General features: G+C 36.3%; 5 protein-coding genes across 6 annotated transcripts in view; 3 read left to right on the top strand and 2 right to left on the bottom strand.

Annotated features, from left to right (window-relative positions):
• Window positions 1–5,971: 5,971 nt before the first annotated feature.
• rxylt1 (ribitol xylosyltransferase 1) lies at window positions 5,972–9,181 on the bottom strand. The gene is made up of 6 exons (XM_016274654.1): window positions 8,959–9,181; window positions 8,645–8,812; window positions 8,442–8,544; window positions 7,557–7,871; window positions 7,211–7,381; window positions 5,972–6,439 (listed from the first exon to the last, which is right to left on the bottom strand). Exons 1-6 carry the CDS (start codon window positions 9,101–9,103, stop codon window positions 6,037–6,039), a joined length of 1,305 nt encoding a protein of 434 aa, XP_016130140.1. The 5' UTR covers window positions 9,104–9,181; the 3' UTR covers window positions 5,972–6,036.
• Window positions 9,182–11,992: 2,811 nt separating this feature from the next.
• Window positions 11,993–12,771, top strand: LOC107587043 (cytochrome b-c1 complex subunit Rieske, mitochondrial-like; the record flags this gene model as incomplete). Its single annotated transcript, XM_016274648.1, has 1 exon — window positions 11,993–12,771. A coding segment is annotated over one exon (441 nt), but the record flags the coding sequence as incomplete, so codon positions are not given.
• A 418-nt stretch (window positions 12,772–13,189) lies between these two features.
• On the bottom strand, window positions 13,190–14,324 carry zgc:112052 (protein C19orf12 homolog). Its single transcript, XM_016274653.1, has 3 exons — window positions 14,161–14,324; window positions 13,764–13,948; window positions 13,190–13,674 (listed from the first exon to the last, which is right to left on the bottom strand). Exons 2-3 carry the CDS (start codon window positions 13,921–13,923, stop codon window positions 13,409–13,411), a joined length of 426 nt encoding a protein of 141 aa, XP_016130139.1. The 5' UTR covers window positions 13,924–13,948; window positions 14,161–14,324; the 3' UTR covers window positions 13,190–13,408.
• Window positions 14,325–15,902: 1,578 nt separating this feature from the next.
• On the top strand, window positions 15,903–21,275 carry LOC107587017 (uncharacterized). The gene is made up of 7 exons (XM_016274613.1): window positions 15,903–16,332; window positions 16,603–16,826; window positions 17,463–17,561; window positions 17,814–17,915; window positions 18,067–18,180; window positions 18,546–18,654; window positions 18,750–21,275. Exons 1-7 carry the CDS (start codon window positions 16,185–16,187, stop codon window positions 19,793–19,795), a joined length of 1,842 nt encoding a protein of 613 aa, XP_016130099.1. The 5' UTR covers window positions 15,903–16,184; the 3' UTR covers window positions 19,796–21,275.
• Window positions 21,276–22,818: 1,543 nt separating this feature from the next.
• tat (tyrosine aminotransferase) overlaps window positions 22,819–27,876 on the top strand; it is a 6,575-nt gene continuing 1,517 nt past the window's right edge. Inside the window, exons 1-10 of one of the 2 annotated variants that reach the window (XM_016274611.1) lie at window positions 22,819–22,878; window positions 23,414–23,690; window positions 24,770–24,874; window positions 25,054–25,121; window positions 25,209–25,367; window positions 25,871–26,009; window positions 26,096–26,148; window positions 27,177–27,329; window positions 27,415–27,543; window positions 27,630–27,713. In XM_016274611.1, the coding sequence (XP_016130097.1) occupies window positions 23,450–23,690; window positions 24,770–24,874; window positions 25,054–25,121; window positions 25,209–25,367; window positions 25,871–26,009; window positions 26,096–26,148; window positions 27,177–27,329; window positions 27,415–27,543; window positions 27,630–27,713 (1,131 nt within the window). In that variant the 5' untranslated portion in view covers window positions 22,819–22,878; window positions 23,414–23,449. The remainder of the gene's footprint in view (window positions 22,879–23,413; window positions 23,691–24,769; window positions 24,875–25,053; window positions 25,122–25,208; window positions 25,368–25,870; window positions 26,010–26,095; window positions 26,149–27,176; window positions 27,330–27,414; window positions 27,544–27,629; window positions 27,714–27,876) is intronic. The other variant, XM_016274612.1, reaches the window with a different exon arrangement.

The following is a 27,876-nucleotide window of genomic DNA, read 5'->3' as shown; positions in this document are numbered from 1 at the left end:
CTAAAACAAACTTCTCAGCTGCAAGAGTGCAAGTTAGGTGCAGAAAGAAGATTAGAAGAGATTAAAGCAATTAGGTTAAACCAGAGCCGAACGGTAACGTGAGACCTTCTGGGACTCAGGAAGAAATCTCTCACCTCCTGCTTCTTCTGCACTCATTGAAGGCTGAGAGGCTTTGTTATGGCCGTTCCTGTCTTTGTACGCTGGTTGGTCTTAATAGTTCTAACCAAGGTCTTTTGGGAAAGGGTTCTCTGGTAACCCATGATGGCCCCCAAGGGAAGGGTTTGCTACCTGCTTTTTCTTCATGGCATGGATAGTACTTAGGACTTTTTCCATGTCTGATGAGGTCTGATAAATTGCATGAGCTACAAGTCAACACGTTTTAATATGAGCGGTACAGGCCAGATAGATGAAAAACCATTAGGATAAAATCATATACTGATAACCTGTGATTGTTTTCTCACGTAATTGCATCATGCTTAAGATGGATTTTCTTCTTTCAGACAAATACAATCAGAGTTATATTAAAAAATGTCCTGGCTCTTCCAAGCTTTATAATGGCAGTGAATGGTGGTCAAGATTTTGAAGCAAAATAAAGTGCATCCACCCATCATAAAAAGTACTCCACACACTCCGAGGGGTTAATAACAATTAGGGCTGGGTATCGAGTTCGATACTTTTTAGGCACTGACCGAATTGCCTCGATATATACCATCGAGTATCGAAAAATGTCTTGTCGTTCAGTACCAAATTTGAACACCTAAGGGGTTAATCTCGTCAACGTCAGTGAGCCAATAAGCATGCAGCATGCTTTATGTGCCTAAATCAGTGATTGGCTCTGGCGAGGCATCAAGGGAAATGCATGTTACATAACCCTTCATTCACACTGTAGCATCATACTACTTAAGACAATTTATAAAATTTATACCATGCTTTTACTCAAAACTCATTTTAAAACACCAACGAGTGTTTGTAATAACTTCCGATTGCGATCCAATGAGGGTTTTGGTCATATAATGTTGCAGAAATATGTTATTTGTAGCCTTCTATGAAAATTCATAGATGCCATGAATCACACAAGACAGACTGCAACTGATGCCAAAGTCGCACTCAAAGACACACGGAGTTAATTTACAAAAAATTGCTATAACAATATTGTGCAATAGACACACGAGGGATCAGACAACCTAACTTGTAAAGACAACCTAACAATTCCTTGACTTGTGATGGTATTGTTAAGGTTCGGGGTGTCGGAGTCAGGGTGTGACGTTTGGGTGGAGAGAAGCAAATTTTATTGGGTGGAGTGAAAAGCCCAGCATGCGTGGAAAGACTAGGCAGGAGAAAGGCTTGGTCTATCAAACAAGAGAGAGGGAGAGTAGACACAGATGGTCCCATCAATAACCCCCACTCTTTCCTCCAACACCAAGGGTGTTCATCCTCTATTTGGGCACTAGAATCAAGCACAAAGACTGATGGTCTGGCCGGAGCAGATGGCAGGTATTTGTGGACCTGTGGGGAACGGTGGTACAGGATGTCTCAAGAAGGAAGTGTGGGAATTCTACTGCAAAAGAGACTTCATTAACAATAATAGGCGGTAAATTGTAATGACATAGCTGTCAAACAGAGGCATTGTTTTAATTACTTTAAACTGATTTAAGGTTATTATTTTGATCTTGTTTATAATATAGTTTAGAGCAAGCATTAAGAGTTTGCTGCATTGCCATTTAGTGCCACTACTGAACTTGCAGCATCACAAAAAATCAAATCTAATAATTTTATTTAAACATTTTATTTTTAAATTATTTTTATTTTATTTAAAATTAAATTAAATTAAATTAAAAAGGGCTTTCCGATTTCCAAATGAATCATATGACTTGGGCTTTTTATGTAACAAGCAAAACCTGAAACTAAACTAAATTTTTTTTAAAAACAACAAAAAAGTTGTCATTACAATAGTCCGTGCCCTTATGAAACAACTTGACATCCAGGGTAAGGCCAAACTAGACAGAATAAGGTCTGAGCTATAAATAATATCTTAGTCAGTAGCACTGAAAATTGCACAAGCCCCAAGACAGCCTTGTTAGCAACTTTGGTAACACTGAACAAACCTTAGGCCAATTTTAGACAATAACTCATAGTTCATTCATAATTTAGCAAGGCTGGTGTCAGTATGAAAAAGTAAAAGTGACATAACTTAAATCTGATGAGCAACTAGCAATTAGTCCAGCGGTGTAGCAATTAATTTTTAAAAGTACAAAAATATTCCAACTATTTATTATCTCTTACAGAAAAATAAATATATAGACCCTCATTCAGAAGTGCATTTGTGTCTCACTGGAAATCTTCTTTAGAGGTTATAACATTTATGTGGGGAAATATTCTTGCATGACAGGTTGAGGACAGCGTCCATGTCAGGAGCCAGCAGGGGCAGGCCAGTGAGTCGTGACCCGGTGCCATGAAAGGAACGCCAACTGTGTGACATCAAACAGACAACCTGGCCAAAGAAAACAATGCTATGTGCTTTGCCAGCAGGCCTAGGGTCCAAATTGTACACATTTCTGCACTTGCTATGAAGTAATGCACGCATGCGTCACAAAGTACAAATAAAAAGTGATATTTTTTAAAGCGGCATTCATACATTTTCAATCGGGATGGAATTGAAAAGTCACAAAATGTTTCTGAAATACAAATTTAACAGATGCATTATTGCACATTTAGAGTATGGTAATTCTAGACTGATTTAACTAGGCTTCAATCAGCTTTCACATCAACACAGCATCTTTGCCTTTCCATATTTTGTTATGGTCATCTTACATCATTCTCTCTTTGCAGTCAGTGCCGCATGGAGCGCAGGGTGATGGATACGCAGGTTTGTGTGTTGATAAGAAATGATCTATGCAGCAACCGCTGGGATTCTCGCACCTTTCAGTCCTAGCTGGCTGACCTAACCTGATAACTCTAAAATAAGCTTCATATGACTCATGATGGTGCTAAAGCAAACAATATGAGTCACAGTTATGACTGATTAAACATTGCCAAGTTTATAGATCAGAAGAACAGAAACAACATGTGGGAACTAAAACAGTTAGTCATGACAGACTTACTATGTGAAGTGTAACCTTAATAACTTGATTACTAACAGGAAGTATTCTTGAATTAAAGTCAACATAAAATCTCTGATGTACTATTGATCTTCTAAAGGTAACAATATTACCTTTAGAAGATATTGATCAAATTATAAGGTATTGATCATACTGCAAAGGTTTGTGTTCGTTATCTTTATCAAAATAAAAATTTAGTTTTTTAGCAAATCCCAAATCCCTCTTACACTCTTAATAATTAATGTTCCAAACAAAGGTTTTCGTAACAATGCCATATAAAAGAACTGTTTTGGTTGCTCAACAAACAGTGTGAACAGTTCTTAAAGGATTAGTTCACTTCCACAATAAAAATGTCCTGATAATTTACTCAACCAAATGCAATCCAAGATGTTCACGTCTTTCTGTCTTCAGTCGCAAAGAAATTAAGGTTTTTGAGGAAAACATTACAGGATTTTTCTCCATATAATGGACTTCGATGGTGCTCAATGGGCTGAAGGTCCAAATTGCCATTTCAATGGAGCTTCAAAGGGCTCTACACGATCCCAGCCGAGGAACAGGGGTCTTATCGCAAAATGATCGGTCATTTTCTTAAAATAAAAAAAACGTATATACTTTTTAACCACAAATTAATCACAAAAAAACATGGCCATCTTACGGAAAGGTAAACTGACTGTAATTAGACAGCCACAATGACACCACTGTAGTATGAAAATACTTAAGAAGTATTGATGTTTCGGAAATATTTGTCAGAAACAGCAGTTTTGACCATAATAGTTTTGGAGGGGCCAAAAGCAATGACTAAAATGGTTCTTAGTGCTTCTTCAATAACATTTTTTTAACTGTGTCAGTGTATTTTATTCACACAGCATAGATCAGCTACAAAAGGTAAACATGCCAACAGTGTAGGCAATTCATTGTAAACAAAAATGAAGCTAGAATAGCAATATGTAAAATTTGTTTAGATTAAATAAAGGCAACTCTTTACTACAACTGCGCAGTCACCTTTGAACATGAACTCATTACATTGTTCAGATAGACAGTTACCAAATTTAGACAGATAGACAGTTACCCAAATTTCTCTAAATTCAAACTTTAAAAAAAAAATTATAATAATCATTTCATTGCAGGTAGTGCTGGGAGATATAGCCAAAAAGTACAATATTTTCTACATTTTAGTTAAAAATATCAATAATAATTCCAATTATAATTCCACGTTTTGACAATATTCGATACATAACAAATATTTTGCACCACTGACTCACTAAACACTTTTGATTGGCCTGAACACGATCCCAGCCGAGGAACAGGGGTCTTATCGCAAAATGATCGGTCATTTTCTTAAAATAAAAAAAATGTATATACTTTTTAACCACAAATTAATCACAAAAAAACATGGCAGACTTACGGAAAGGTAAACTGACTGTAATTAGACAGCCACAATGACACCACTGCAGTATGAAAATACTTAAGAAGTATTGATGTTTCGGAAATATTTGTCAGAAACAGCCGTTTTGACCATAATAGTTTTGGAGGGGCCAAAAGCAATGACTAAAATGGTTCTTAGTGCTTCTTCAATAACATTTTTTTTAACTGTGTCAGTGTATTTTATTCACACAGCATAGATCAGCTACAAAAGGTAAACATGCCAACAGTGTAGGCAATTCATTGTAAACAAAAATGAATCTAGAATAGCAATATGTAAAATTTGTTTAGATTAAATAAAGGCAACTCTTTACTACAACTGCGCTGTCACCTTTGAACATGAACTCATTACAATGTTCAGATAGACAGTTACCAAATTTAGACAGATAGACAGTCACCCAAATTTCTCTAAATTCAAACTTTAAAAAAAAAAATTATAATAATCATTTCAGTGCAGGTAGTGCTGGGAGATATAGCCAAAAATGACAATATTTTCTACATTTTAGTTAAAAATATAAATAATAATTCCAATTATAATTCCACGTTTTGACAATATTCGATATATAACAAATATTTTGCTTTTAAACCACTGACTCACTAAACACTTTTGATTGGCCTGTTCGCCTGTCAGCTGTCATAATTTTTTTGCATAAAAGTCCAAAAGGTTCAAGAAACATCTAAAGACACATCTTTTCTGTGAGCACTTGACTGAATCCTGTTGATGCACTAAATACTAAATTCTCTGCATTAATAAAAGATGTTTATGGTAATGTTATGCAAAACTGCAAGAGTCTAAATGCTAGATAAATAAAGATCAGGCAGGTTAAAAGTAAAATTAAGTTCTTTTAATAACTTGCACTGAGCAGAAAGCAAAAAAACACCTTCAAGTGAGAAAAATGAAATGTTAATGTTAAATATCTAACCCAACTAGGTTATAAACTAAAAAAAAAAACATGGTAAAACATGGTTTACAGTAAACATGGAGGGCATGAATGCACAGCAGCATAAGGTAAAACATATTGTATTATAACATACAGTAGCATCTTATATTTCACATGTTTAAGATCAACAAGTAAATCACGGTGTCCAAACCAAATTAATGAACAGCTCCATGACAAGCAAAATGGATGTTGATGCATTGCATCGGCTCATTGTTCTTTATGTGAGACTGTATTAAAATGAAAATTGAGAATTTTGCAATCATTTACTAACTATCATGTTAGTGACTATCATGTCCAAACCTGTATGCATTTCTTTCTTCCGTGGAACACAAAACAAGATATTCTGAAGAACAATTTCTGGTCCCATTGACTAGTATTATTATTTTTTTATTTCATACAAAGTCATTGGCCCTGAAAATATTTCGTTACCCACATTCTTCAAAATATCTTCTTTTGTGTTCCACAGAAGAAAGTCATACAGGTTTTGGAATGACATGAGATTGAGTAAATGATGACTGAAACGAGGAATTTTCATTTTTGGGTAAACTATCACTTTAAAGTTTTCCAAACTAACACTAAGTGATTTTGAAAAAGACATCTTCCAACACCTCTGTGAATTTGTCCTTTATCTGCTGACGAAAGCCACTGTACCACTCCAGTAGTCTCATCCTCCTCTCTGTTTTTTCTTTCTGGCTCATCCCTCTCTCCCTCTCCAGGATGGCAGGCAGCTCCCGCCAGTCCTTGAGGAAGATGAAGGGTGCTCCTGCATCTTTAAGTAGTCGGAGCGGGGCGCGGTTACCAACTGCACAGGCCCCTGGAGTCAGGACGTCCTCCACCACGGGCACAGAGCCATAGGCACAGGCTTCATAGATGCGGTAGCACTCTGTGTTCACTCCCACTGGACAAAGAGTGAGGTCACTTTGTGCTAATGCCATCTGGTACTGTCTAGAGGTGTCTGCCGTCTCTTGAGGAAGCCACCTGATGACACAAAATGCAAGTAGTATTAAAAAAAACACTTGTGCAATCCAGCAATGTTTGGGCTATTATTTGTGAAGGATTTATAGGTAAAACAGAAACATTATGTGTATTGGATAAACAAAAAATATATATACATTATACAACACTACCGTTTTTTTTCTAAAAAAGTCTCCTATGCTCACCAAGGCTGCATTAATTTGATCAAAATACAGCCAAAACAGTAATATTGTGAAATAGTATTACTAATTAAAAAAAAAATGTTTTATCTTAATATATTTTAAAAAGTAATTTATTCTTGTGATGGCAAAGCTAATTTTTTAGCACTCATTACTTCAGTCTTCAGTGTCACCTGATCCTTCAGAAATCATTCTAATATGCTGATTTGGTGCTCAAGAAACATTTCTTATTATTATCAATTTTAAAAACAGTTCTGCTGCTTTATACATCTGTGGAAACCATGAAAGTTTAAGTTTTTTTTTTAGGATTTTTGATGAATAGAACGTTCAAAAGTACAACATTTATTTGAAACTGAATTTTCCTGTAGCATTATAAATGTCTTTACTGACACTTTTGATCCATTTAATGCATCCTTGCTGAATAAAAGTACTGACGAAAAAAACAGTTACCTGAATACAAGTTTTTTTGTTTTTTTTTCCTAACGATGGAGTAAGTATTTTAATTATTTAGTATTTTACAGCTTCATATATCCTGCAATTTTGATATGAATGCAATTTGTTGAAAATAATTGACAGTACTTCCAGAAATACGTACTTCTCTCTAACATGCATGAGGCAATCTTTCTCCATGCCGTTCTGCTGCAGGACGCCCATGAGAGTTTCCCTGGAGGAGTTTTTGTACATAGTCCCGAGAAAGTTGCAGAGATATGGTCTAGCAGTTTTCAGCATCTGACCGCTAAGTGTGACTACGGGGAAATGCCTGTATCTGCAAAGAAAGAAAAAGCACATTATAAACAATTAAATTAACTGATTTTATTCTCAATTATATTTAAAAAATAATAATAAAACCAGATGCTAATAAAAATATTACAGAAATACCTCTTTCAAGTATAATAAAATATAAAACAAAAAATAAATATTTTTTAAAAATAGAAACTTACGTGGCAACACCCAGTGGCCACTGGAAGATGTCTTTATCATTGACCCAAGGACTGTCGTACACAAGAAAGAGCAGGTCCACAAACCCACCGTGCCTCTTAAGGTATGGACTGATCCAGTCATTATTACACTGCTCATTGCCCAAAAGAACCACAGCAACCCGAGAGACCGAGCGCATCTGCACTATACCCTGGACGTGCTGCAGCCACTGGATGGAGTACGAGATTTTCAGCTGCTCACGGCCATTCAAAACCAACACCACACTGTCTGTGTCGAGAGAAACGTGCCCTTGGACCACTGCTGGCCCTGTGTAGAAACTGAGGACAGATTACGATTAAAGAGAGATTACAAAATTGTGGGTTCTGGAAACGGAACATAATGCTTTATTATTAGGAAAAATATCATGCAATTAATCGGTGATGTCCACATTTAAAGTAAAGCGTCTATTTTGCAATTAAAGGATTTATAGGTAAAACAGACACATTATGAGAATGTGTATTGGTTAAAAATGTGTATACATATTTATTTACTGTTGTTACATACTACAGTATGCCAGTGCATTGTTTGCCTCTCAGGAGATCAAAGTATTCTAGTTTCTTTTATCCTTACAATTCCGAATGACTCGGAATGAAAATCTCTTGTGCTCAAGAAGGCTGCAATTATTTAAACAAGATAATTTTTTAGCAATATTAAGCATTATTACAATTTAAAATACCTATTTTATATTAATATCTTTTCAAATGTATTTGTTAATGCATTTTCAGCACTTCCATCTGAATTTTAAAACAGCATTTATTGGTAATAGAACCCATCCGTAACATTATAAAAGCCTTCACTTTTGATCAGTTTAATGCATCCTTGTTAAAAAGTGTCAGTTAAAAGCTTACCTGAAATGGATCTTCCCAGACTGAATCTCTCCTTCTCTCCATTGGCTGGATTTGTCTGGTGGGTTGAGAGGCCCTTCTAAAACATGTTCCCACAAATAAAGTCCTAGGCAAATGTGAACAAAGAACACCATTTCATTCATGTTCTCTACTAATGCAACAAGCAATGCAATGATCTCTGGAACCAATAAACATATTCCACTTGCCAATGGCAGCTTTGCCCCAGATCTGAACTTTATATGTTTTTGGCCTGTTCTTAGCAGCGTGATCTTGGTATGATCTGAAGGTATCCCTGCGCTTTTGCAGAGATAAGGAATATGCACGCTCATCCTCTTCCCATGGGTTCCACTCTTCCTCTCCTGCTTTTCCATTATCTGCAAACGTACATTATTAAACAAAGCTGTTGTTTACATGCGATCATCAATTGATGCTTTTATTGCATTTACACTATATTATAATGTTTATGTTTATTATAATAAACCTATTAGACGTCGTCGCGGGTTATGATTCGTTGTCTTACCTATAATCGCAGAGCCCTTCTTCACTACTCGATGAACGCGAGAAATAACCCTCTTGTTGAAAAATACATTATACGCTGCATACAGCGAAAATATCACATAAGCCAAAACAATTATGATCGCTATTTTCCGGCGTACAAATCTCATGTTTAATTTTCAGGTGACCATCCTGCGGATCTCGACCAGTGTGCCCAAGAGATGACCAACATGCGAACACATTTTTGGTTTTGAATCAGATCTCTTTTAATGAATTGATTCACGTTTGGACGATTCATTCGCGAAGATTCATTCAGCCGCGAACCGTTGAGTGAGCTGAGAAGAATCGGGTTCACGAAAACTGTTCAAAAGAACCGATTCTCCGAAATGAGTCGAACGTCTCGACACTACTGTTTACATTTTCCCGAGACTGCCTTGCACTGCCTGTTCAAAACTATAGCAATTATCAGAAATATTTAAATATTTCAACAAATACATTTGAAAATAATATGAGTTACTAATTAAATTATGTATCGTACTTATCATTTCAATAGGTTTATAGAAGGAATTATTTTACCATCTCTGTTTTACTTTGCGCTTTCCGTTCAGTCAATAGCCGGTCAACTGTGAAGTACCGAGGGAGGAGCTTCCGCTGTACCAGCTCTCTCTTCAAAGGTGTTGCCAGTGTTGCCAACCTAGCAATTTTGTTGCTAAATTTAGCAACTTTTCAGACTAGCCTAACAACTTTTTCTTCCAAAGGCACCTAGCAACAAATTTAGCTATTTTTTTATTTTATTTGGCTACTTTTAGCAACTTTTAATAAGTGACTCAAACAATAAAAAAGGCACAGATTTTCCATCTAAATTTCACAAAAAGAGGAAACCAAAGATGCCTAGAAGTACACACATCACACGCATTAAGTTATTGCTATTTGCAGTTGTTCAATTTGATAATAACAATAATAATTTAATAACTGTTCATTTATGATACACCTTGTTAGTAGCTTGTACATGTGATTGTTGATCAGTTAGTACACTGTAAGAAAAATATCTAGAAAAATGGCAAAGGTACTAGTAATTTTAACCCTGTAACCCGAAAACACAAAATAGAATGCATAATTTAAATTGCAGGTAAAAACCTGTGATTTATTTTCTTAGAGTGTAGCATACTGACTACTAATACACTGCTTAAAACTGTAACTGTTCAGAATGTGTAGTTTTACTAGTTTACTAGCTAATAAAAAAAGCTTGTAATCGTTCAAAAATTAAATCGTTCAATGCTGTATATAAAAATAGTTATTTATATTTTAACATTGTATTATGCATTTATAGTATTTTACGAACACATTTAAATTAACATTAAAAATCTATTTTTGCTGAGATTTGATGTCGTGACAATTTTGCGTCGTGATTACGTAATGACGGCATCGCGCAATGACATCACAACATCATTTAGCAACAAATCGACCTTCCTCTAGCATATTTTTTGTACAGGACGATGTTGATTCCAAAAGTCCGATATGCTTTCTTACACAACTTTTTATTTTATTTGGAAAATATCACATTCATGTGAAAAAATGGTCTAAAGCTAAGCCAAATTTTGAACATTTTATAAAAGAGATTAAACAATATGGTACCACATTAGACAAAATTAAGAACAAAAAAGCTAGAAAGACCTATGAAGCTTTTTGTTACTTTAAATTGTTGTAATTTTACCCCTGGCTTGAATTGTTTCACTTGACATATTATGATTGTTTATTTGTTTTTGTACTTGCTGCGAGTTTGTACAAATCTTTGTATAATTTTTGCATAAAAATAAAGAAAACCCTTCCTTTAGCAACTTCCCCTGGAAATTAGTTGGCAACACTGGGTGTGACCGTACCGGCTGTAAGTAGCCTTTATAACAGCACAAAAAATGATGTCCCTGCCCCCCGTTTGGGGGCTTTGTCCCCTTACCTGCAAGCTTGTGGTCCGCTGAAAGCATTGCTTCTCAGAGCAGTAAACACAGAAGTGCTGATAAAACCTGCTGTGTGTGGTAGGTGACCATATAACGTGGACAGGCTGTTCAAGACTTGATTCTTGACCAGTATTGGGTGTAATGCATTACCAAGTATTTAATTACTGTATAAAATAAAGTAACGGATTACTCTTTATTTTTCTGCAATTGAATTACAGTTACTTCTGATGTAATTGAATATTGTATTGACTACCGAATAATTCTATGTAAAACAATAGTGAATTTAACATCTAATGTTAAAATGTATGTTTTTAGTGTTACCTTGTCCCTTTTAAAATTCTTTGGTCAGTTCAAGAATAATTGATTCAATTTGATAGTATTCATTTGAAAGAATTAAAACAGCAGTTATATGTCTATCCTTATTGTTCAACTGGTCGAAGTTTATATAGGATTTAGAACGTAATAAGTAACGCATACTTTTTTTTAGAGAGTAATTAGTACAGCAATCTAATTAGTAGCTAGTAATTCATTACTTTTTTAAAGTTACTTACCCAGTCCTGTTCCAGACATATATGTTATGCTGCAGAAATAGTCTAAAAGTTAAAGGTCTTAATAAGATGTCTTTATATTTTTTCATATATTAAATATATTTACTACTTTCTGGTTGTTGTGGTTCTGTTATTGCATACCACCAGACCTCCTTCTAATACAATAATTAATCATATAGTAAATCATATTTTTGATATTATAAGTACATTATATATATAAAAAAAAATTAAGGGGTCATCACCTGTTATGCTGTTTCATTGCATCTTTTTTTTCTATGCAGTGAAAGTGAACATCTGTGTTAAACAGAAGAAAGATATTTTTGTGAAAACTATCCCTTTTAAGTTTATGCAATGACTGTTCTATATCCTTTTTAGGCCATTTTGGAGCACGTCACGTGTTGTGCCGAATTCTGCACCCTTGCCAGATTATGCACCCCCTCGTTGAAGTCGCTATCGGATTGCCTAATCCCAACCCCACCCCTAATCCTAACCCCTCCCCCACACCTAACCCTAAACCTACCAATACTAGGGGGTGCATAATCTGGCAGGGTGCAAATTTCGGCACTACACCGTGACCCATTTCGTGTCCTCAATGAGTGCCTCTGCTGACGTCCTGGCCCTGTCCAAAATCGAGATAAAGTTGTCTGACATCCCAGAGGGGAAAAACATGACCTTCAAGTGGAGAGGCAAGCCTCTGTTTGTTCGTCACAGAACAGAGGAGATCACAGCCGAGCAGAACATTGATCTTTCAGAGCTCTGGGACCCCCAGCATGACAAAGACCGCATCACCAACCCCACCTGGGTCATCGTCACTGGTGTCTGCACTCATCTCGGCTGTGTCCCAATCACAAATGCCGGTGATTACGGCAGGTACTACTGCCCCTGCCATGGGTCACATTACGATGCTTCAGGAAGGATCAGAAAAGGACTCGCACCTCTCAACTTGGAGGTGCCTTATTATGAGTTTCCTGATGAGGATACTGTAATTGTTGGATAAACAATGGACATTTTCACTGTATGCTTTTAATGTCTGTCCAAATCTAAATATCAATAAATATATATTTTAAAGCAACCTACATCTATTTTTGAGGCATGCAAATCTTGGTTACAAATTAACACAAACAGTTCTATCAGACCAAAAAAAAAATTTCAATTAAATATTTTTAAAAAGGCAATGATTCAACAATATCATTCACATATGTTCTATAATGCTTCCTAAGTGTTCTGAAAATATGGCACATTATGTCAGGATATTATTGCAAAGAATATACAGTGCTTGATTCATATGGAAGCTTGTTTCTGCCAGGGAATAAAAAATTTAAAAAGTAATTGCAACTTTTTATCTCTGTTCTGTGAGGGGAAAAAAGTCAGAATTGTGAGTTAAAAATCACAATTATATTTATCTCACAATTCAGACTTTTCTCGTAATTGCTAGTTTACATCTAACAAATCAGACGTTTTTTTCCTCCGAATTCAGGCAAATCTGTTTTTTAGTCTCCATCATGGAATAATTCTGACTTTTCTCAGAGATATAAACTCAGAATTGCAAGGAAAAAAGTGAAAATTGTAAGATTAAGTCGCATTACCTTTATCTCACAATTGCAAGTTTATATCGCATAACTCAAGACTTTTTTCCATAGAATTCTGGGTTTACATCTCGCAATTCTTTGTTTGTGCCATGTAATAATTCTGACTTTTTTCCCCTCAAAAATGCAAGGGGAAAAAAGTCATAATTATCAGATAGAAACTTTACTACCTTTTATGTTTTCTTTTTTGTTTTGTTTTTAATCCTGTGGTGGAAACAAGATTTCATAGATTCAAATGTACCATATAAAGTTACAAACAGTTTTAGACAGTAAAAAATATGCGGTGTATGCCAGTTTCAACTACAGTACTCAAGCATCCAATCAAACAACCCGTATGGCACATGATTATAAGCTCTGAAATGTTTCACATTCAAAATAAGGTTAAATCAGTCTATATAATGCACTTCAGCTTGAAGTTCCTTTTGTATATAGCTCAGAAGAGCAGCGGTCACTTGCTGCTGTAGTGTGGCGTTTCCCATTACAAGGGCAGTCAGCTGTGCAACATCAGTCCATGTTATTGAGCCTAAAGCGGCTGCAATATCCTCATAGAGTCTGCGCTGCTGGTCTGCTGTCATTTCCATGATAACCTGAGGTAGAGGTTTAAACTGTCCGCTTGTCATCCAGCATCCAATCAGTCCACCGACAGCCCCACCTTAAAAAGACAAAGGCACAAGTAAGAAAAACATTATTTCATATTATATATGAGGCTGACACCTGTATGTAAGGTATGAATGGACTTGCCCACTGCAATTCCTAGAGGACCCCCAATTAAGCCTCCTGCAAAAGCTAAACCACCAGCGGCCGCTGCTCCTTTTCCAGACTGCTTCACCGCTGTTTTCACTTGTTGATTTGCGGAGAGTTCACAACACAGTTTCATTACGTCGTCAATTCGTGGTGGCATCTTGCTTGCAAATATTACAGTATAACTGCAAAGTTAAAACACGATTATTTAATGATTTGTACAAATACAAAAAATAAAGTGTGGCTACATCATAAAATATATTTTACTAAAATATATGAGTGACGTGCACAGACATCAAATGATAGATAGATAGATAGATAGATAGATAGATAGATAGACAGAACGCATTTACTGTATACGACGTGTACACAATTCTAAATACTGCTGTACACTCACCTTCAAAGGCAACTTTTATATTCTCTATTATCAGTATAAAACCGAAATTATGGCATCAAACATTTGGAGATTTGGTCACCACGTCAAAATATCAAATCTCCAGAAGTCAGCACATCACGCCAACAAGCGCTATGTCAGGGTTTTTTTTTAAGTGTGAAGCTGGAGGAAATACATTTTTCAAAATAAAAGTTGTTGCACGCTTGTGAGTAATTTTAATGTCCTTGAACCACGTCTCTTTACCAACCCATTTTAGCCTTGAAGGGGTCATATGATGCTGCTAAAAAGAACATTATTTTGTGTATTTGGTGTAATGAAATGTGTTTATGCGGTTTAAGGTTCCAAAAACACATTATCTTCCACATACTGTACATTATTGTTTCTCCTCTATGCCCCACCTTTCTGAAACGTGTCGATTTTTACAAAGCTCGTCGGTCTGAAAAGCGAGGTGTGCTGTGATTGGCCAGCTATCCAGTGCATTGTGATTGGCCGAATACCTCAAGCGTGAGACGGAAATGTTATGCACCTAATGTGGTGCCCTGTGCAGGGACAAGACAAAAAACATTAAAACCCATTACAAACGAGGCATTTGTTGCATCCAGTGGGGACATAATTACGGATTATAATGACTTATACTGTCTTTTTGCGTGTTGCGTTGCATCGCGCTGCGTAAACATAAAACCATGTCTTCATTTGTGATCGGAGAAATGACAAACTACAAATGCTACTGTACACTGCTCAAACTCGCGTTTGATTCGTCAGTGGCAAATCCTTTAAATATAAAAAACGTACTTACAGTCTGTGAGTCAGAACAGCCGGCATTGTAGTCTACTCTACCAGGATGAGGAAACAGTCCTCCATAAAATGCGCTGCACACATCTGGATATTTGGGTTGAACTGTTCTGGAACAGTGTTGTAAATACAACTTAACCACTGATTTCTAGTCGTGTCCTCTTTTGGAAGACCAAACTAAGTAGTTTCGCTTTCACAACGAAACACACAGCATCTTCACGACATGGCGGCGGCGGCAACAATAATACAGCGAGAATAAAAGTTACTTTCTTTGCGTGAACATTTGGGCGGCGTTATGCAAATCTTCCCACATCGTGACGTAGATATGTGGGGGCGTGTTAGAACGAGCCGCTTTAGGTAGGTGTGGCTGACTCTGAACTTTTATAAAGAATATCTCTTTGGATTTGAGACTTTAGTCTTTGCAACTTTACAGATCTTCTTTATGCACCAAGAGCTTGTAACACTCCAAAGAGAAAGGAAAACTTGAAATCGCATCATATGACCCCTTTAAATATTGTCAGAAATAAAAATGATCTACATGATTTATGTATGCCAATTTTTAAAAGTTAAAATATTTTGAATTGTATTTTCAACGATAAAGTGAACTTTGCTTGTCTTTGCCTATGAATAAAACGAAATGCACATCTGTGTATGTACATACATATATATATATATACATAGTTTAAATATTTAAACATTTTAATTATTTTATTTAATTTGGCCCTTCATATGAAACTTTATGGCAAGAACGGTAAATCAGAACGTTTTTATTTTTAATATGTCGTCTAATTTTTCACTTCTCTGCTTTTACCTATAAACTTAGAAGACAAATATAATTTCTCATTTTTATTTAAATGCTAGTTCAAGTTATTTTAGGTGACCATGGAACTGCGCTCTTATTTTGAAATGTTGCTTCATCGGTGCTTTTTTTAAAACATCACCGTCAACAATTTCTATTTTCACACAAAGAATATTTGCACTGACTTATAATGAGCATTTTGTGCAGTCGAACGACATTGAATTATTCCGTGATATTTCTCACTTTGATGTTCTATGAGTGAAAGTAAACCGTTCCGTCATTGACTTCCTAAACGTGCCCGGACATGCCTAACAAAATTTGACTTTCAAATGGAGCTCATCATCATCTTCTCAGCAGAGTCAATAACTGGAAGTTTCCTGCATGCAGTAGCTCACATCAGATGCTCTGCGCTGAAAGCAGCTGATGCCTGGACATCATGACAGTGTTGAAGACTGAAAGTGTTGCTTTGGCTGGAATGAGTGAAAACCTGTGGCTGGAAAAAGCTTGCGCTCACCTTATTCCTGCTTTACCATTATGGATCATTGAATATGCATGGACTAAACGGATGACGGAGGTCTTAGAAGGTGTTTCCTGCACTGTTTTTAATAACCCAATTAAACCTGTTAAACCTATCAAACTATGATTTTTACATACGTATTTCTTGCATATCTTGCATTGCTTTCAATTAAAAAGTATAATCTATTGAATCAATGCATTTGCATGTAATTACACAGTTACTATATTACTTTATTTTAATCATAAATCGACTGCACAGTTGGTGTAAGTCATAGATTCAACTTAAACTAGTTCAAAATGAATGCATGGGAGATCTAATCAACTTTCAATGCTTTTAGTTCTAGGACCTCCATTATGGCTAGAAGGTGACTGGCATCTTCTGACCCTTGAAGAGCCGTGCAGAATCCGTGTGGTGGAGGCAGAGGTCTGGAGGATCGTGCAAGCCAGAGACATCAAGCATTTTGAGCGAGTCACTGAGTTTTTGGACGTTACTTACACACTTGTGCCAAGACTAGTGACTCCCATCAAACACATGAAGATCATGTTCGGTCTGCAGACTCTGGTAAGACATTGTTTTCTTAGATACAATGAAGTCAACTAATCAGAAATGACTTTTTTCCATGGGTTTTCATTGTTCATTACAATAATTATAAATAATAATATGAAAATAACAATAATCATAATAATCAGCACTCCATTAAAGAACATAGAACGAAAAGGAAAAGGAAAAATACAAACAGGTGAACAGCAGACACCTCAATCAGTAAGAAAAATTAAACCGCGGTCCTTCAGAAATTTGTTATTCTTTTTATTTACGAGTTTAAGATATTTTGCGGAATGGGAAATCTGAACAAGAAAGGCAAAGTAAGCAAAATAAAAATAAATGCCGATCCGGAAAAAAAATGCAATACGTTCAATGTATGGTTAATATTTCTGTCAGCAAAAAGTTTAAATCACATTTAATAAAAGGAGATAAATAGCAACTTAAATTCTCCCAAAGGTGATGTACACTGTCTGATTGCATTGATAAAATTAATGAAGCCAAGTTTCTTCTTTAATTTTATAGAATACACGTGTTGGCTGGATTTATTTTTTATTTTTTAAGTTGGAATGTTTTTGTTTTTAATTGTATGAATATTCATTTGTTTGTCATTACATGACTACTTTACGATTCATGAGCTTTTCTTTTTTTTTTAAGGTTATCATGTGGATGTTGTGGAATGACCAGAGCACTGCTAAAATCTTTGACAAGATTGAAAACTTTTTTCCTAAAAGCCTCCCAGAGTACCACCAATGTGTAAGTATGATCTCCTTCCACCAGGGGCCACCATAAATTCACAAAAAGCCTAAATAATTGATAAATGTACTATATGTGATGCATGGGATCTTGTTAAAGTGTATTAAGTTAATATCTGAGAATGTGTCATTGCTGTATTGTATTGTCTGTGTTGACACAAATAATGCCTTTATCATATAAAATATTTTTAAGGACTGTTGAGCTTTTTAACACTTGCCTTTCCTTTTTTTCTTAAATCATGCTTCTATATAGAGCCGCAGGAACATGGATCTGATGCAGAAAAACCGGGAAGATTTCAAGTCCTTTGCTCATGTTCTGGCCAGAGACAGGGATATGCGTGAGACTTACATTCGGGTTAGTGAAAATTACTTGCTCTCATGTAAAAATAAATAAATAAATGTTTTAGTGGTTACAAATTATTCTTTGAATGGTACGTTAATTAAATAAGCACTAGTTTGCATCAATTCCAGATCTTCAAATCAAATGTGACTATTCAACTTCGCAGGATTTAATGGAAGAGCAATATGGTGAATGCTATGCACAGAAACTGGAGGAGAGACTTTCACACTATTTGGGAGAGCTAGATCAAGTCCTGCCACAACCTACGTGTATTGAACAGGTAACTGTTTATGTGCTTTTGTATCTAAAGTAGCTGCATTTTCTGTTTAGTCATGCTTTTTAAGAAGCTTTTTTATTTCTTTTGTACTTATTTCTTTGTGCTTTTATTTTTCTAAACAAAAAGACTGTTTAAAAAAAGACTAAAAAAATAGCACAGTTTTTGCTGACAGGTGATAAAACAGGTGAAAATATTCCAGCAACTAAATACACATAAATATATTGGCTAAATATCTAGTCAGAGTTCCTGCAGGTCCTTAAAATGTTTTACATTCAGTTTGATCAAAAATAAGGCGTTCTTTAAACACATTATTATCATATAATCAAAATATTCATATTATTACTGGTATATTATTCTGTTCTGTCCAGTTACTGAAGCAGTCCTATTCATATGGGAGGGGAGAGAAGATCCTAAAAAAATTACTTTCAATTAAAAGTGCCTCTCTAGCCTCAGCTCTGAAGAGACTCCTACGTTGCGGTAAGAAACATGATTTTGTCTGTCTCAGAATTTGCCATAACAGCTTTGGAATTACAGATAACTTTATTTTCATCTTCATTTCCTCTATTTTACAGCTGTAACAACAAATCTAAGCCTTGACGACAGTCTCACACCATCACTTGCAAACACTTGTGAGGAACAAAGGGACGCTGAAGTTGTTAAACCATCCCATGGTACCCTCGGTGTATTTTTGAGGTCATCTCAGAACAGCACAAAAGAGGATGGACTCTCACAAATCAGCACAAACGAGCTCTTTGGTTCTCAGGGCTTGTGGCAAAATAGAAACACAGAAACCATTTTACATCAGGAGAAGATTTGTGGGGATGGAGTAATCGTTACATCTACTCAGTTGCCAGGTTCTGAAATAGATCAGATTGACTTCAGCCAGTCTCTTCTGGTGGAGAAGGACCTGGTTGGGAGGGAGAGACAGGCGGAGACTCACTCTGAACAGAAGGAAAGTGAGAGGGATTTTAAAGAGCAGATGTGCTCCAGACATGGCAAAAAAATGAGGAGCATCCTTCAGGAATGTTCTGAAGAGCTTGATGGAGAAGTCGTACAGGCAGAATGCACTCCCACATCAACCCAGAGCACTCCACATCTTCTCCTGTACACACCACAACCTCAAGCATCTCCAAACAAGCACTCATTGTCCTCAAACCCAGATTCATCCTCTACGAACATTTCACTGTCCTACATCCAGCAGGTCAGTCTTTCACCAGTGTCCTCAAAGAATCCAGTTGCTCCTTCACCTTCAGTCTTCCAGGAGTCCTCATCATCTCAGTCCACAGCCTCAAAGCAATGTGGAGTCAATGCAGGACAGATTTTAGCTACTGTTGTCTTCACCGAACCAAGCAGAACCAATGAACACAATCTGAAACTGTCCTTAGAGAGTCAAAGCTTCCTCATGCAGTCCAAGTGGCTTCAACCTCAAGTGTGTCTTAATAGACTGAGCAGGGAAGAGTGTGCCAGAGCCATGTATTCATACAGAGCCTGTGACATTGTAGAAGGAGAACAAGAGCATGAAGGTGATCAGTACATGTTATTTGATGTAAATACATTGTATTCTGATTCATACTCAGAAGATTCAGACTCTGATGACCCTGATTACAAGCCCAACTAAGACTAAATCAGAGGACATCAAAGAAATACTGCAAGCAAATGTGCTCTTCATCCGTTTTTTTCTGATGCATAGGTACTCGGACACCTATTTTAGCATTTTACATTGAATGTTTGAATAAAATCAATTAGGGTTGGGAAAAAATGCAGCTTTTTAACTTTATTTTTACCTTATCGGTTTACCTCATGGTGGCCAAAATGCTTAAAGCTCTTGATGGTCAGCAGGTCAGTCTTTCACCAGTGTCCTCAAAGAATCCAGTTACTCTTTCATCTTCAGTTCTCCAACAGTCCTCCTCATCATCTCAGTCCACAGCCTCAAAGCAGCGTAGAAACAATGCAGGACAGATTTTAGCTATCGTTGTCTTCACAGAAACTGTCCTTAGAGAGTCAAAGCTTCCTCATGCAATCCAAGTGGCTCCAACCTTAAGTGGAAGGAGTGTTCCAGTGCCATGGATTCATACAGAGCCTGTGACAATTTAGAAGAAGAAGAGCCCGATTATAAATGCATGTCATTTGGTGTAAATGCACTGTATTCTGATTGATGCTCAGAAGATTGAGACTGATGACCCTGATTACAAGCCTATCGGAGAGTAAATCAGAAGACACCAAAAAGAAAGTGCCAGTTAACGTGGTCTTCATCATGTTTATAGATGCATTAACAGTTTACATCGGATATTTGAATAAACTCACATTAGGGTTAGGAAACTATACAGCTTTTTAACCTCATCGTTTACCTCACGTAGGTCAAAATGCTTGCCCTAAAGCTCTTGATGGTCAATACCAAAATATTTGTGTCCTGTATGTTTTTTGTAATCAATTATTTTAGTCTCCTGTTGCCCTGAAGGCCCTATAAAGCGTGACTATAACTCTAAAATGACATGGTTTCTGATGTTGAACACTGTGTGCTGTTGGTTTAGTGACGCATATGGTGGGTCAGGGTTATCGCTGGGTCTCTGGATGGGGTGCTTTAGTGGAAACATGTTGACATGCTTCCTTTGATTGACCTGGAAAGTTTATGTAATGACAGACATTTTGGATTAGGTTGTGTGTTTTTTGACTTAGATTTAAGTGCAACCTTCATTTGCCTAAAAGGTTGCGTTGACACTACTTTCAGTTTAAATAGCACATCAGGGCAGAAGTGTTTTAAGGTTAGTCTTAGCCTCAATGATTCAGTGTTACGTGTTGGTTTCTTAAATAGGTGGTTATGACAAGTACAAAAAAAACATGAGAGTTGTGAGTTTAAAGTTCAAGGTTTTTGCCGTGTAAAACTGTTCATTCTGACGTTTATTTACCGGACTTCAGTGTAAATTTGACTTGATGCTATTGCAAACTACTTTGTCATTATTGCATCAGATATGCAGAACATGCAGTCTAATTTATTATTTCAGGTAGAAAAAAATAAAAAGAGTGTTTTGAATAATGATGATTGTTTGAGTTTGAAAGTGTTACGTAAATCATCCAAATGACAGCATTTTTTCTTATTTAATTTTAAGCCATATGACATTTTATTAAAGCAGTATTTCACAAAATAAAAAAAGTCAATATTTTGTAATTATTTACATCATTTTGTTCCCTTTTCTTTCTGTGAAGCATGAATGGGAAATGTGCATGTCACTCTTTTTTTAATGCAGTGACACCACGTGTCAGACTCTGGTCTTGAAGGGCCACTCTCCTGCGGAGCTTAGCTCCAACCAGCTCCTAAACACCTGCCTGGAAGTTTCTAGTAATCCTGAAGACCTTGATTAACTGGTTCAGGTGTTTAATTAGGGTTGGAGCTAAACTCTGCAGTTGATTAGAAATCAAGGCATAAACAACACTAACATGTGCTACCGGAGCTTAGCTCCAACCAGCTCCTAAACACCTGCCTGGAAGTTTCTAGTAATCCTGAAGACCTTTATTAACTGGTTCAGGTGTTTAATTAGGGTTGGAGCTAAACTCTGCAGTTGATTAGAAATCAAGGCATAAACAACACTAACATGTGCTAGCCCAGAGGATTCAAACTCAGTTCCTGGAGGGCCACAGCCAATAAAACATCTCCAGCCCCCCAAAAACGTGAGCTTAACTTATGTAAGACAGATGTGGAGACCAGCCCTTTTCATTCTCACTACAGATGTGGAGGATACTCTCCAAATGATGCTTTATGACAGTGGTTCCCAACCCTGGTCCTTGAGGCACCCCAACACTGCACATTTTGCATGTCTCCTTTCTCTGACACACCAATTTCAGGTCTTGGAGTCCCTACTAATGAGCTGATGATCTGAATCAGATGTGTCTGATTAAGGAGACATGCAAAACATGCAGTGTTGGGGTGCCTCCAGGACCAGGGTTGGGAACCACTGCTTTATGATATCTAAGAGCAGTATCGAAAGTCTGAAATACAGTGTTAAACTGCTTCTCTCTTTATAAATGTGCACTGGAAACAGGTGCGACTAATAGTAATAGTAAAAGGTAATTAAAAATAGGCTGAGGTGAGAAAATGAGACAGCAATATATCTGAAAGAAAGAAAGTGTCTCTAAAAACAAATGAGCGCCATGTGCATATCTCTAACTCGTGTTTTGTGAAGGATAGCTTTTGCGCTCCTCGCGCTTTTACGCACAGATCGCGTGCTTAGATCCTGTGCGCCGCAGGTTCTAGAAAGAGGAGGATGAGGTTCAACCCCAAAACTATAGAATTTTAGACTTATGATGTAACGGGGGAGTTTTGGACTGCCCTCGGTCTCCACCAATGGAAATATGGGCAGGGTTCAACACCCATTTCTTCTGTATAAAGCCTGTCTATGAACCGACTTAATCATTCTATGCACAAATTTAACTATTTATCTCATCCCCAGCCATTGGAGCGTGATTTTTATAATAAGCAACTTAATAAGGTATTTATGTTACATTATAAGTTCTGCATGTTGCTTATAAAGCAAGGGGTTTTATTCATTTAGTGTCTAAAATAAAAATCTTTATTGTGGCATATATGTTTTGCATATTTTTTAGACAACATAAAAATTCATATTTTAGAATAGATATAAGAATAGTAACTATTTATCTCATCCCCAGCCATTGGAGCGTGATTTTTATAATAAGCAACTTAATAAGGTATTTATGTTACATTATAAGTTCTGCATGTTGCTTATAAAGCAAGGGGTTTTATTCATTTAGTGTCTAAAATAAAAAATCTTTATTGTTAAAAACATAAAAATTAATATTTTAGAATAGATATAAGAATATATATCAGAATATTGTCTATTTGGCGAAGGTTAGACAATATTAAAATTCTACAGTCATATATTAATCTGATTATTTAGGCTACTATTTTTTGTATGTGATGTAATTTATTTGCCTGCACTTTTTTATATATGCATTGCATTGCGGTGTTTGTCTTATTTAGTCAGTATAATTTACCGCAATGTAGGCCTAATTTAACTTTTGTGTCTATAGAAACAATGTTTGAAAATGTACACAATACTGTATGTAAACACTATTAAAATGTTTTCTTATTTGTCAATAAATAAAATATAAAATCCAACTCCGTTTTTGACGTCGGTCTAAAACCCATAGCCAAAACGTTCATCTGCGTTAAGTATTCGTCAACATATTTTACTCTACCAATGTCAACTTTTTCATTCCTTAGACATCATCTCTTTCAAAAGTGCACAGACCAAAAAAAATGTCTTTTGTGGTGAAAATGAACGGAGCGCAGAACAATGGCATGAACGGGAACGGTGTGCATCATGTGAGTGTGCGGGCTCATGTGAGTGTGAACCCGGCCAAACTGAAGAGCCACAGGCAGAGATGGAACGTCAGACCCTCAGAGATGTCCAAAAAAACACTCAACCCCATCCGAGCCATAGTGGACGGGATGAAACTCACTCCCAACCCTGAGAAACCCATGATTGCTCTATCCATTGGTAAGTTATACACTGTAAAAAATTACCGTGAATTTAACGGTAAAAGACTGTAAAAATGCTACAGTAAAAACCTGTTAAATGGTTAACGGTAAATTCCCCTACTATATACGGTGAAAAACTGTATTGGACATTACATGTATTGGACATAAATTTTACGGTAGTATACCGTTTTTGGAAGTGAAAAATACCGTATAATTTACAGTGAATAACCGTAAATTGACATTCCCAGAATTCCCTGCGTTACATTTCAAATTTGATGTTGTTTTGTTGAAATAACTATGTTCCTTAGTTTTTTCTTATCAGTTTTGTATATTAGGGTTGTGTGTTACACCTAATGTTGTTAAATGAATGTTTATTGCATTATTTCAGTGTCGTGTGTTACCATGATGGTGTTTAGCGTTTGTGTGAATGACACTGTGCACCTTCTATATATGTTATTATTTAAAAGCTATTTGTGATGGGCTTTGATTCATCATGTGACTTTCTCATCACCTCCTGCATTTGGTGGTTATCAGTGTATTACAAAGGTACAAAACTGATTTCAGTACCTCAGTAGGTTGGTATATTAACATTATATCAGTTAATGAAATTACGGTATTTAACTGTAAATTTAAGTTAAAACCGTAAAACCTAAAACGTTGCTACCGTATTTTTTATGGTAAAATTCCGGTAACCACAGCTGCCGTTTTTTTACCGTAAATTTTACGGAATTTTTTTTACAGTGTAGATCAAATTACTTATATGCAAATAACTCCATAAAATGTGATGATCAAATATTTGTAATTTAGTTCTATAATCAGCTGGGCTATAACTAAACACTTAAACCTTACAACCTTTTTTTTTTGTTATATGTAGGTGTTTAGTTATATATTTAGTTTTATATATTTGTCAAATGTAAGATATTTAGTTATAGAGACAGCAATTGAAAAACTGTTTTGTGTATCATAGCTGTAACCAGGTGTTATTAGTTTGTCATTACAATTTTTTTATTTTTGTCTCATTCAACTTAAGTGTAGTGAATATTCTTTTTGCTAAACGGTTAAATGTAAATGTCTGTTTTGGGCTTCATTTTCCACTAGGTGACCCTACAGTGTTTGGGAACTTGCCAACAGATGACACCGTTTTACAGGCAATGAAGGAGGCCATAGACTCACACAAATACAATGGCTATGCTCCATCAGTAGGTAAGACTTACACATTCACTTTCTGCTTAATTAAAAATGTAATGCTGAAATTGTATGAAAAAAAATTAATTGTGGCATTAGGTAGACGATGATTAAATAGTCCCACCTTGCTTTTGCATTCTGATAAACTGTGTATGATTTGCTCTTCGTGAAAATAATCAGCATTTTAATAACATTAGGCTACCAAAAGAGCAGAGAAGCTGTTTCAAACTTTTACAGCTGTCCCGAAGCTCCACTGGAAGGCAAAGTATGTCAAATCCATCATTTGTCATTTTTCATATAATGCTTTTGTAAGCTGATTAAGTTTTATTATTATTATTTTTTTAATCTGTAGGATGTGATCTTAACCAGTGGCTGTAGCCAGGCTATAGAGCTGGCCATCAGTGTGTTGTGTAACCCAGGAGACAATATCTTAGTTCCACGTCCTGGATTCTCCCTCTATAAGACACTTGCAGTGTCTATGGGCATCCAAGTCAAGCATTACAATCTGCTGGTGAGTAAATCACACTGATAGCATGAGTGTGTAAGTCAAACAAAGTCCATCACATCAGCTTAGCTTGGGGTCAGAATAAAAAATACAAGTAGAATACAATATAAGTGCAAAATGTGGGAACGGTTTGTGGAGTGGATGGGGAAAATTGCTGTGTCATTCCTATATGGTCCACATCTGGGACCGATAAATAAAAACAACCATATACACGCACATGCAAATAACACAGAAATATATAGTTCAATAATACCATTGTTTTTCTGTAGGCTTTAATATATACAGTATAAATAAATGATAAGTGGTATAGCTCCAAACACAACTGAGATAGGAATAATTTTATTTGCAGACATTAAACAATATAAGGATGCCTTTCAACTGAATTTAATATCGTTTTAATCTTCTTTAGCACTTATATAATCCCTTTTTCCAGTTCTACAATAACTCTTGACTGTGTCGTGCCTAAGATGAGTTTCTTTCTAACTTCAGTTGATCTTTTGATCCTTTAGCCGGAGAAGTCCTGGGAGATTGATCTTCAGCACCTGGAAAGTCTGATCGATGACAAAACAGCCTGTCTGATTGTCAACAACCCATCCAATCCGTGCGGTTCTGTGTTCACCAAAGATCACCAGCATAAGATTCTTGCAGGTGAATGTTTAGTCAAATAATATATGAGGAATGTTTATCCCTGGAAATTCCAGGATATTAATCTGATAATATTCTATGTGATCTAGTGGCATCAAGAAACTGTATCCCAATCCTTGTTGATGAGATCTACGGAGACATGGTGAGCGCACACTATGAATGCGGGAACACTTAAGAACTGTTTATTTTCCAAGCTCTGTTTACTTTCAACCAACTTTAATGAGGTACTCAAAGGTCAAGGAGACCACAGGTCTTCTCACAGTGGTCTTTTACAGAGTTCACACTCTACGCTCACCTACATAACCCCGGTTAAAGGACTTGATTGAGTCTAGCTTATTTGTAAGACAATTTTCGACCATAGCAGCTTTTTTTACACTCCAAAAATTAGAGGCTCTTTATTGGCATCTGTGGTTCTATGAAGAACTGTTAACATCCATGGAACATTTGGGTCTTTATAGTGGAAATAAGGTTCTTCAGATTATTACAATGTACTTCACACTTAGAAAAATTGGTTATTTTAAGAACTGTTCACTCAAAGGTTCTTTGAGGAACCCAAAATGGTTCTTTTATGGCATAGCTTGCGAAAAAAAACCATTGGAATTGCATTAAAGTGTACTGCAGTTGTAGGGAGCATCCACCTGTTGGGTGGTGTGCGTTTCCCTGGCTCAGCTCAGCCTCGTTTAGCAGTGGAAACTACATCAGTACTGGAGGGATTAGAGTTGTGTGTGGTGACAGCATTCTGGGCTTTAGGTCATGAAGGACAGTGAAGATAGAGGAGGGGGCAATGGGTCCACAACTCTGGACAGTAGTGGCCAAGAGAGAACTTTTGTATTGTGGAAAATGGTGGTTTTTCAACTTAATACGGTTGATGGTCTGGTGATGGTGTTTGTAACTCAATAAATCAGAAAATTCTAGAATGTAATTAATATACTGTTATCTTTACAATCATAAAGGCAGCCTTGGTGAGCTTTTTTTGAAAAACATCAAAAACTCCAAACTTTTGATAAAATATCATCCCTCTTGCATTTTATCTTTAGTTTTGCATTTAATCTTTATTTTAAAGATTATTTCTTGATATTTTATTATATTATATTTCAAGTATGTTTCAAGAACAATATTGCTATTTACAGTGTTGTAATGAGTGGGCTGAGTGTATCTGTTGTTCTGCAGGTATTCCCGGGCTGTGATTTTCAGCCTTTGGCACCTCTCAGCAGTGACGTGCCCATCCTGTCCTGTGGTGGTCTTGCCAAGCGCTGGTTGGTTCCTGGCTGGAGAATGGGCTGGATCCTCATCCATGATCGTAATGACATATTTGGAACCGGAGTAAGTATTAGCCTCTCACCTGTAGAAGAAAATGAATAACACACACACACACAGTACATATCAATAACGCTAATATTCACTCTAGATTCGAGAGGGTCTTATAAAACTAAGCCAGCGCATTTTGGGACCCTGTACTGTGGTTCAGGGTGCATTAGAAAGCATTTTGAATGACACGCCACCCGAGTTCTATCAAGGCACCATCAGTTTCCTAAAGGTAAGAGGAGAGGAACTTTAGAGAGAAAAGCTTTTAGATTCAACATCTGACTCTGACAATGACACAATTTTTATGTTCCTCTTCAGTCAAACTCAGAGATATGTTTCTCCGAGTTGTCAACTGTTCCTGGGCTGAATCCAGTTATGCCAACAGGAGCCATGTACATTATGGTAAGTGGAATTTTGAGTATTATAAGATAAGAGTGGTTGAAAATGAAGCATCATTGTTTATAAACTTAATTCAACTAAAGGGGTAGTTTAACCAAAAGTTACAATTTTGTCATCATTTACTCTCCTTTATTGTTCTCCAACTCCAAAATGACAAATATATATA

Source organism: Sinocyclocheilus grahami, unplaced genomic scaffold (genome assembly GCF_001515645.1).
Source record: "Sinocyclocheilus grahami isolate Dianchi unplaced genomic scaffold, SAMN03320097.WGS_v1.1 scaffold88.1, whole genome shotgun sequence".
In the NCBI taxonomy this organism is placed as follows: domain Eukaryota; kingdom Metazoa; phylum Chordata; class Actinopteri; order Cypriniformes; family Cyprinidae; genus Sinocyclocheilus; species Sinocyclocheilus grahami.
The sequence above is the reverse complement of the archived record's forward strand: the minus strand, read 5'-3'. Positions and strand labels throughout refer to the sequence as shown.

Coding starts and splice junctions, on each gene's coding strand:
- rxylt1 (XM_016274654.1), bottom strand. CDS start 9,103: ATGAGATTTGTACGCCGGAAAATAGCGATCATAATTGTTTTGGCTTAT. Junction 8,813..8,958: donor GAAGGGCTCTGCGATTATAG/GTAAGACAACGA, acceptor GTACGTTTGCAG/ATAATGGAAAAGCAGGAGAG. Junction 7,872..8,441: donor TCTGGGAAGATCCATTTCAG/GTAAGCTTTTAA, acceptor ATCTGTCCTCAG/TTTCTACACAGGGCCAGCAG.
- zgc:112052 (XM_016274653.1), bottom strand. CDS start 13,923: ATGCCACCACGAATTGACGACGTAATGAAACTGTGTTGTGAACTCTCC. Junction 13,675..13,763: donor TCCTCTAGGAATTGCAGTGG/GCAAGTCCATTC, acceptor TGTCTTTTTAAG/GTGGGGCTGTCGGTGGACTG.
- LOC107587017 (XM_016274613.1), top strand. CDS start 16,185: ATGACAGTGTTGAAGACTGAAAGTGTTGCTTTGGCTGGAATGAGTGAA. Junction 16,333..16,602: donor GATGACGGAGGTCTTAGAAG/GTGTTTCCTGCA, acceptor CAATGCTTTTAG/TTCTAGGACCTCCATTATGG. Junction 18,181..18,545: donor AACCTACGTGTATTGAACAG/GTAACTGTTTAT, acceptor TGTTCTGTCCAG/TTACTGAAGCAGTCCTATTC.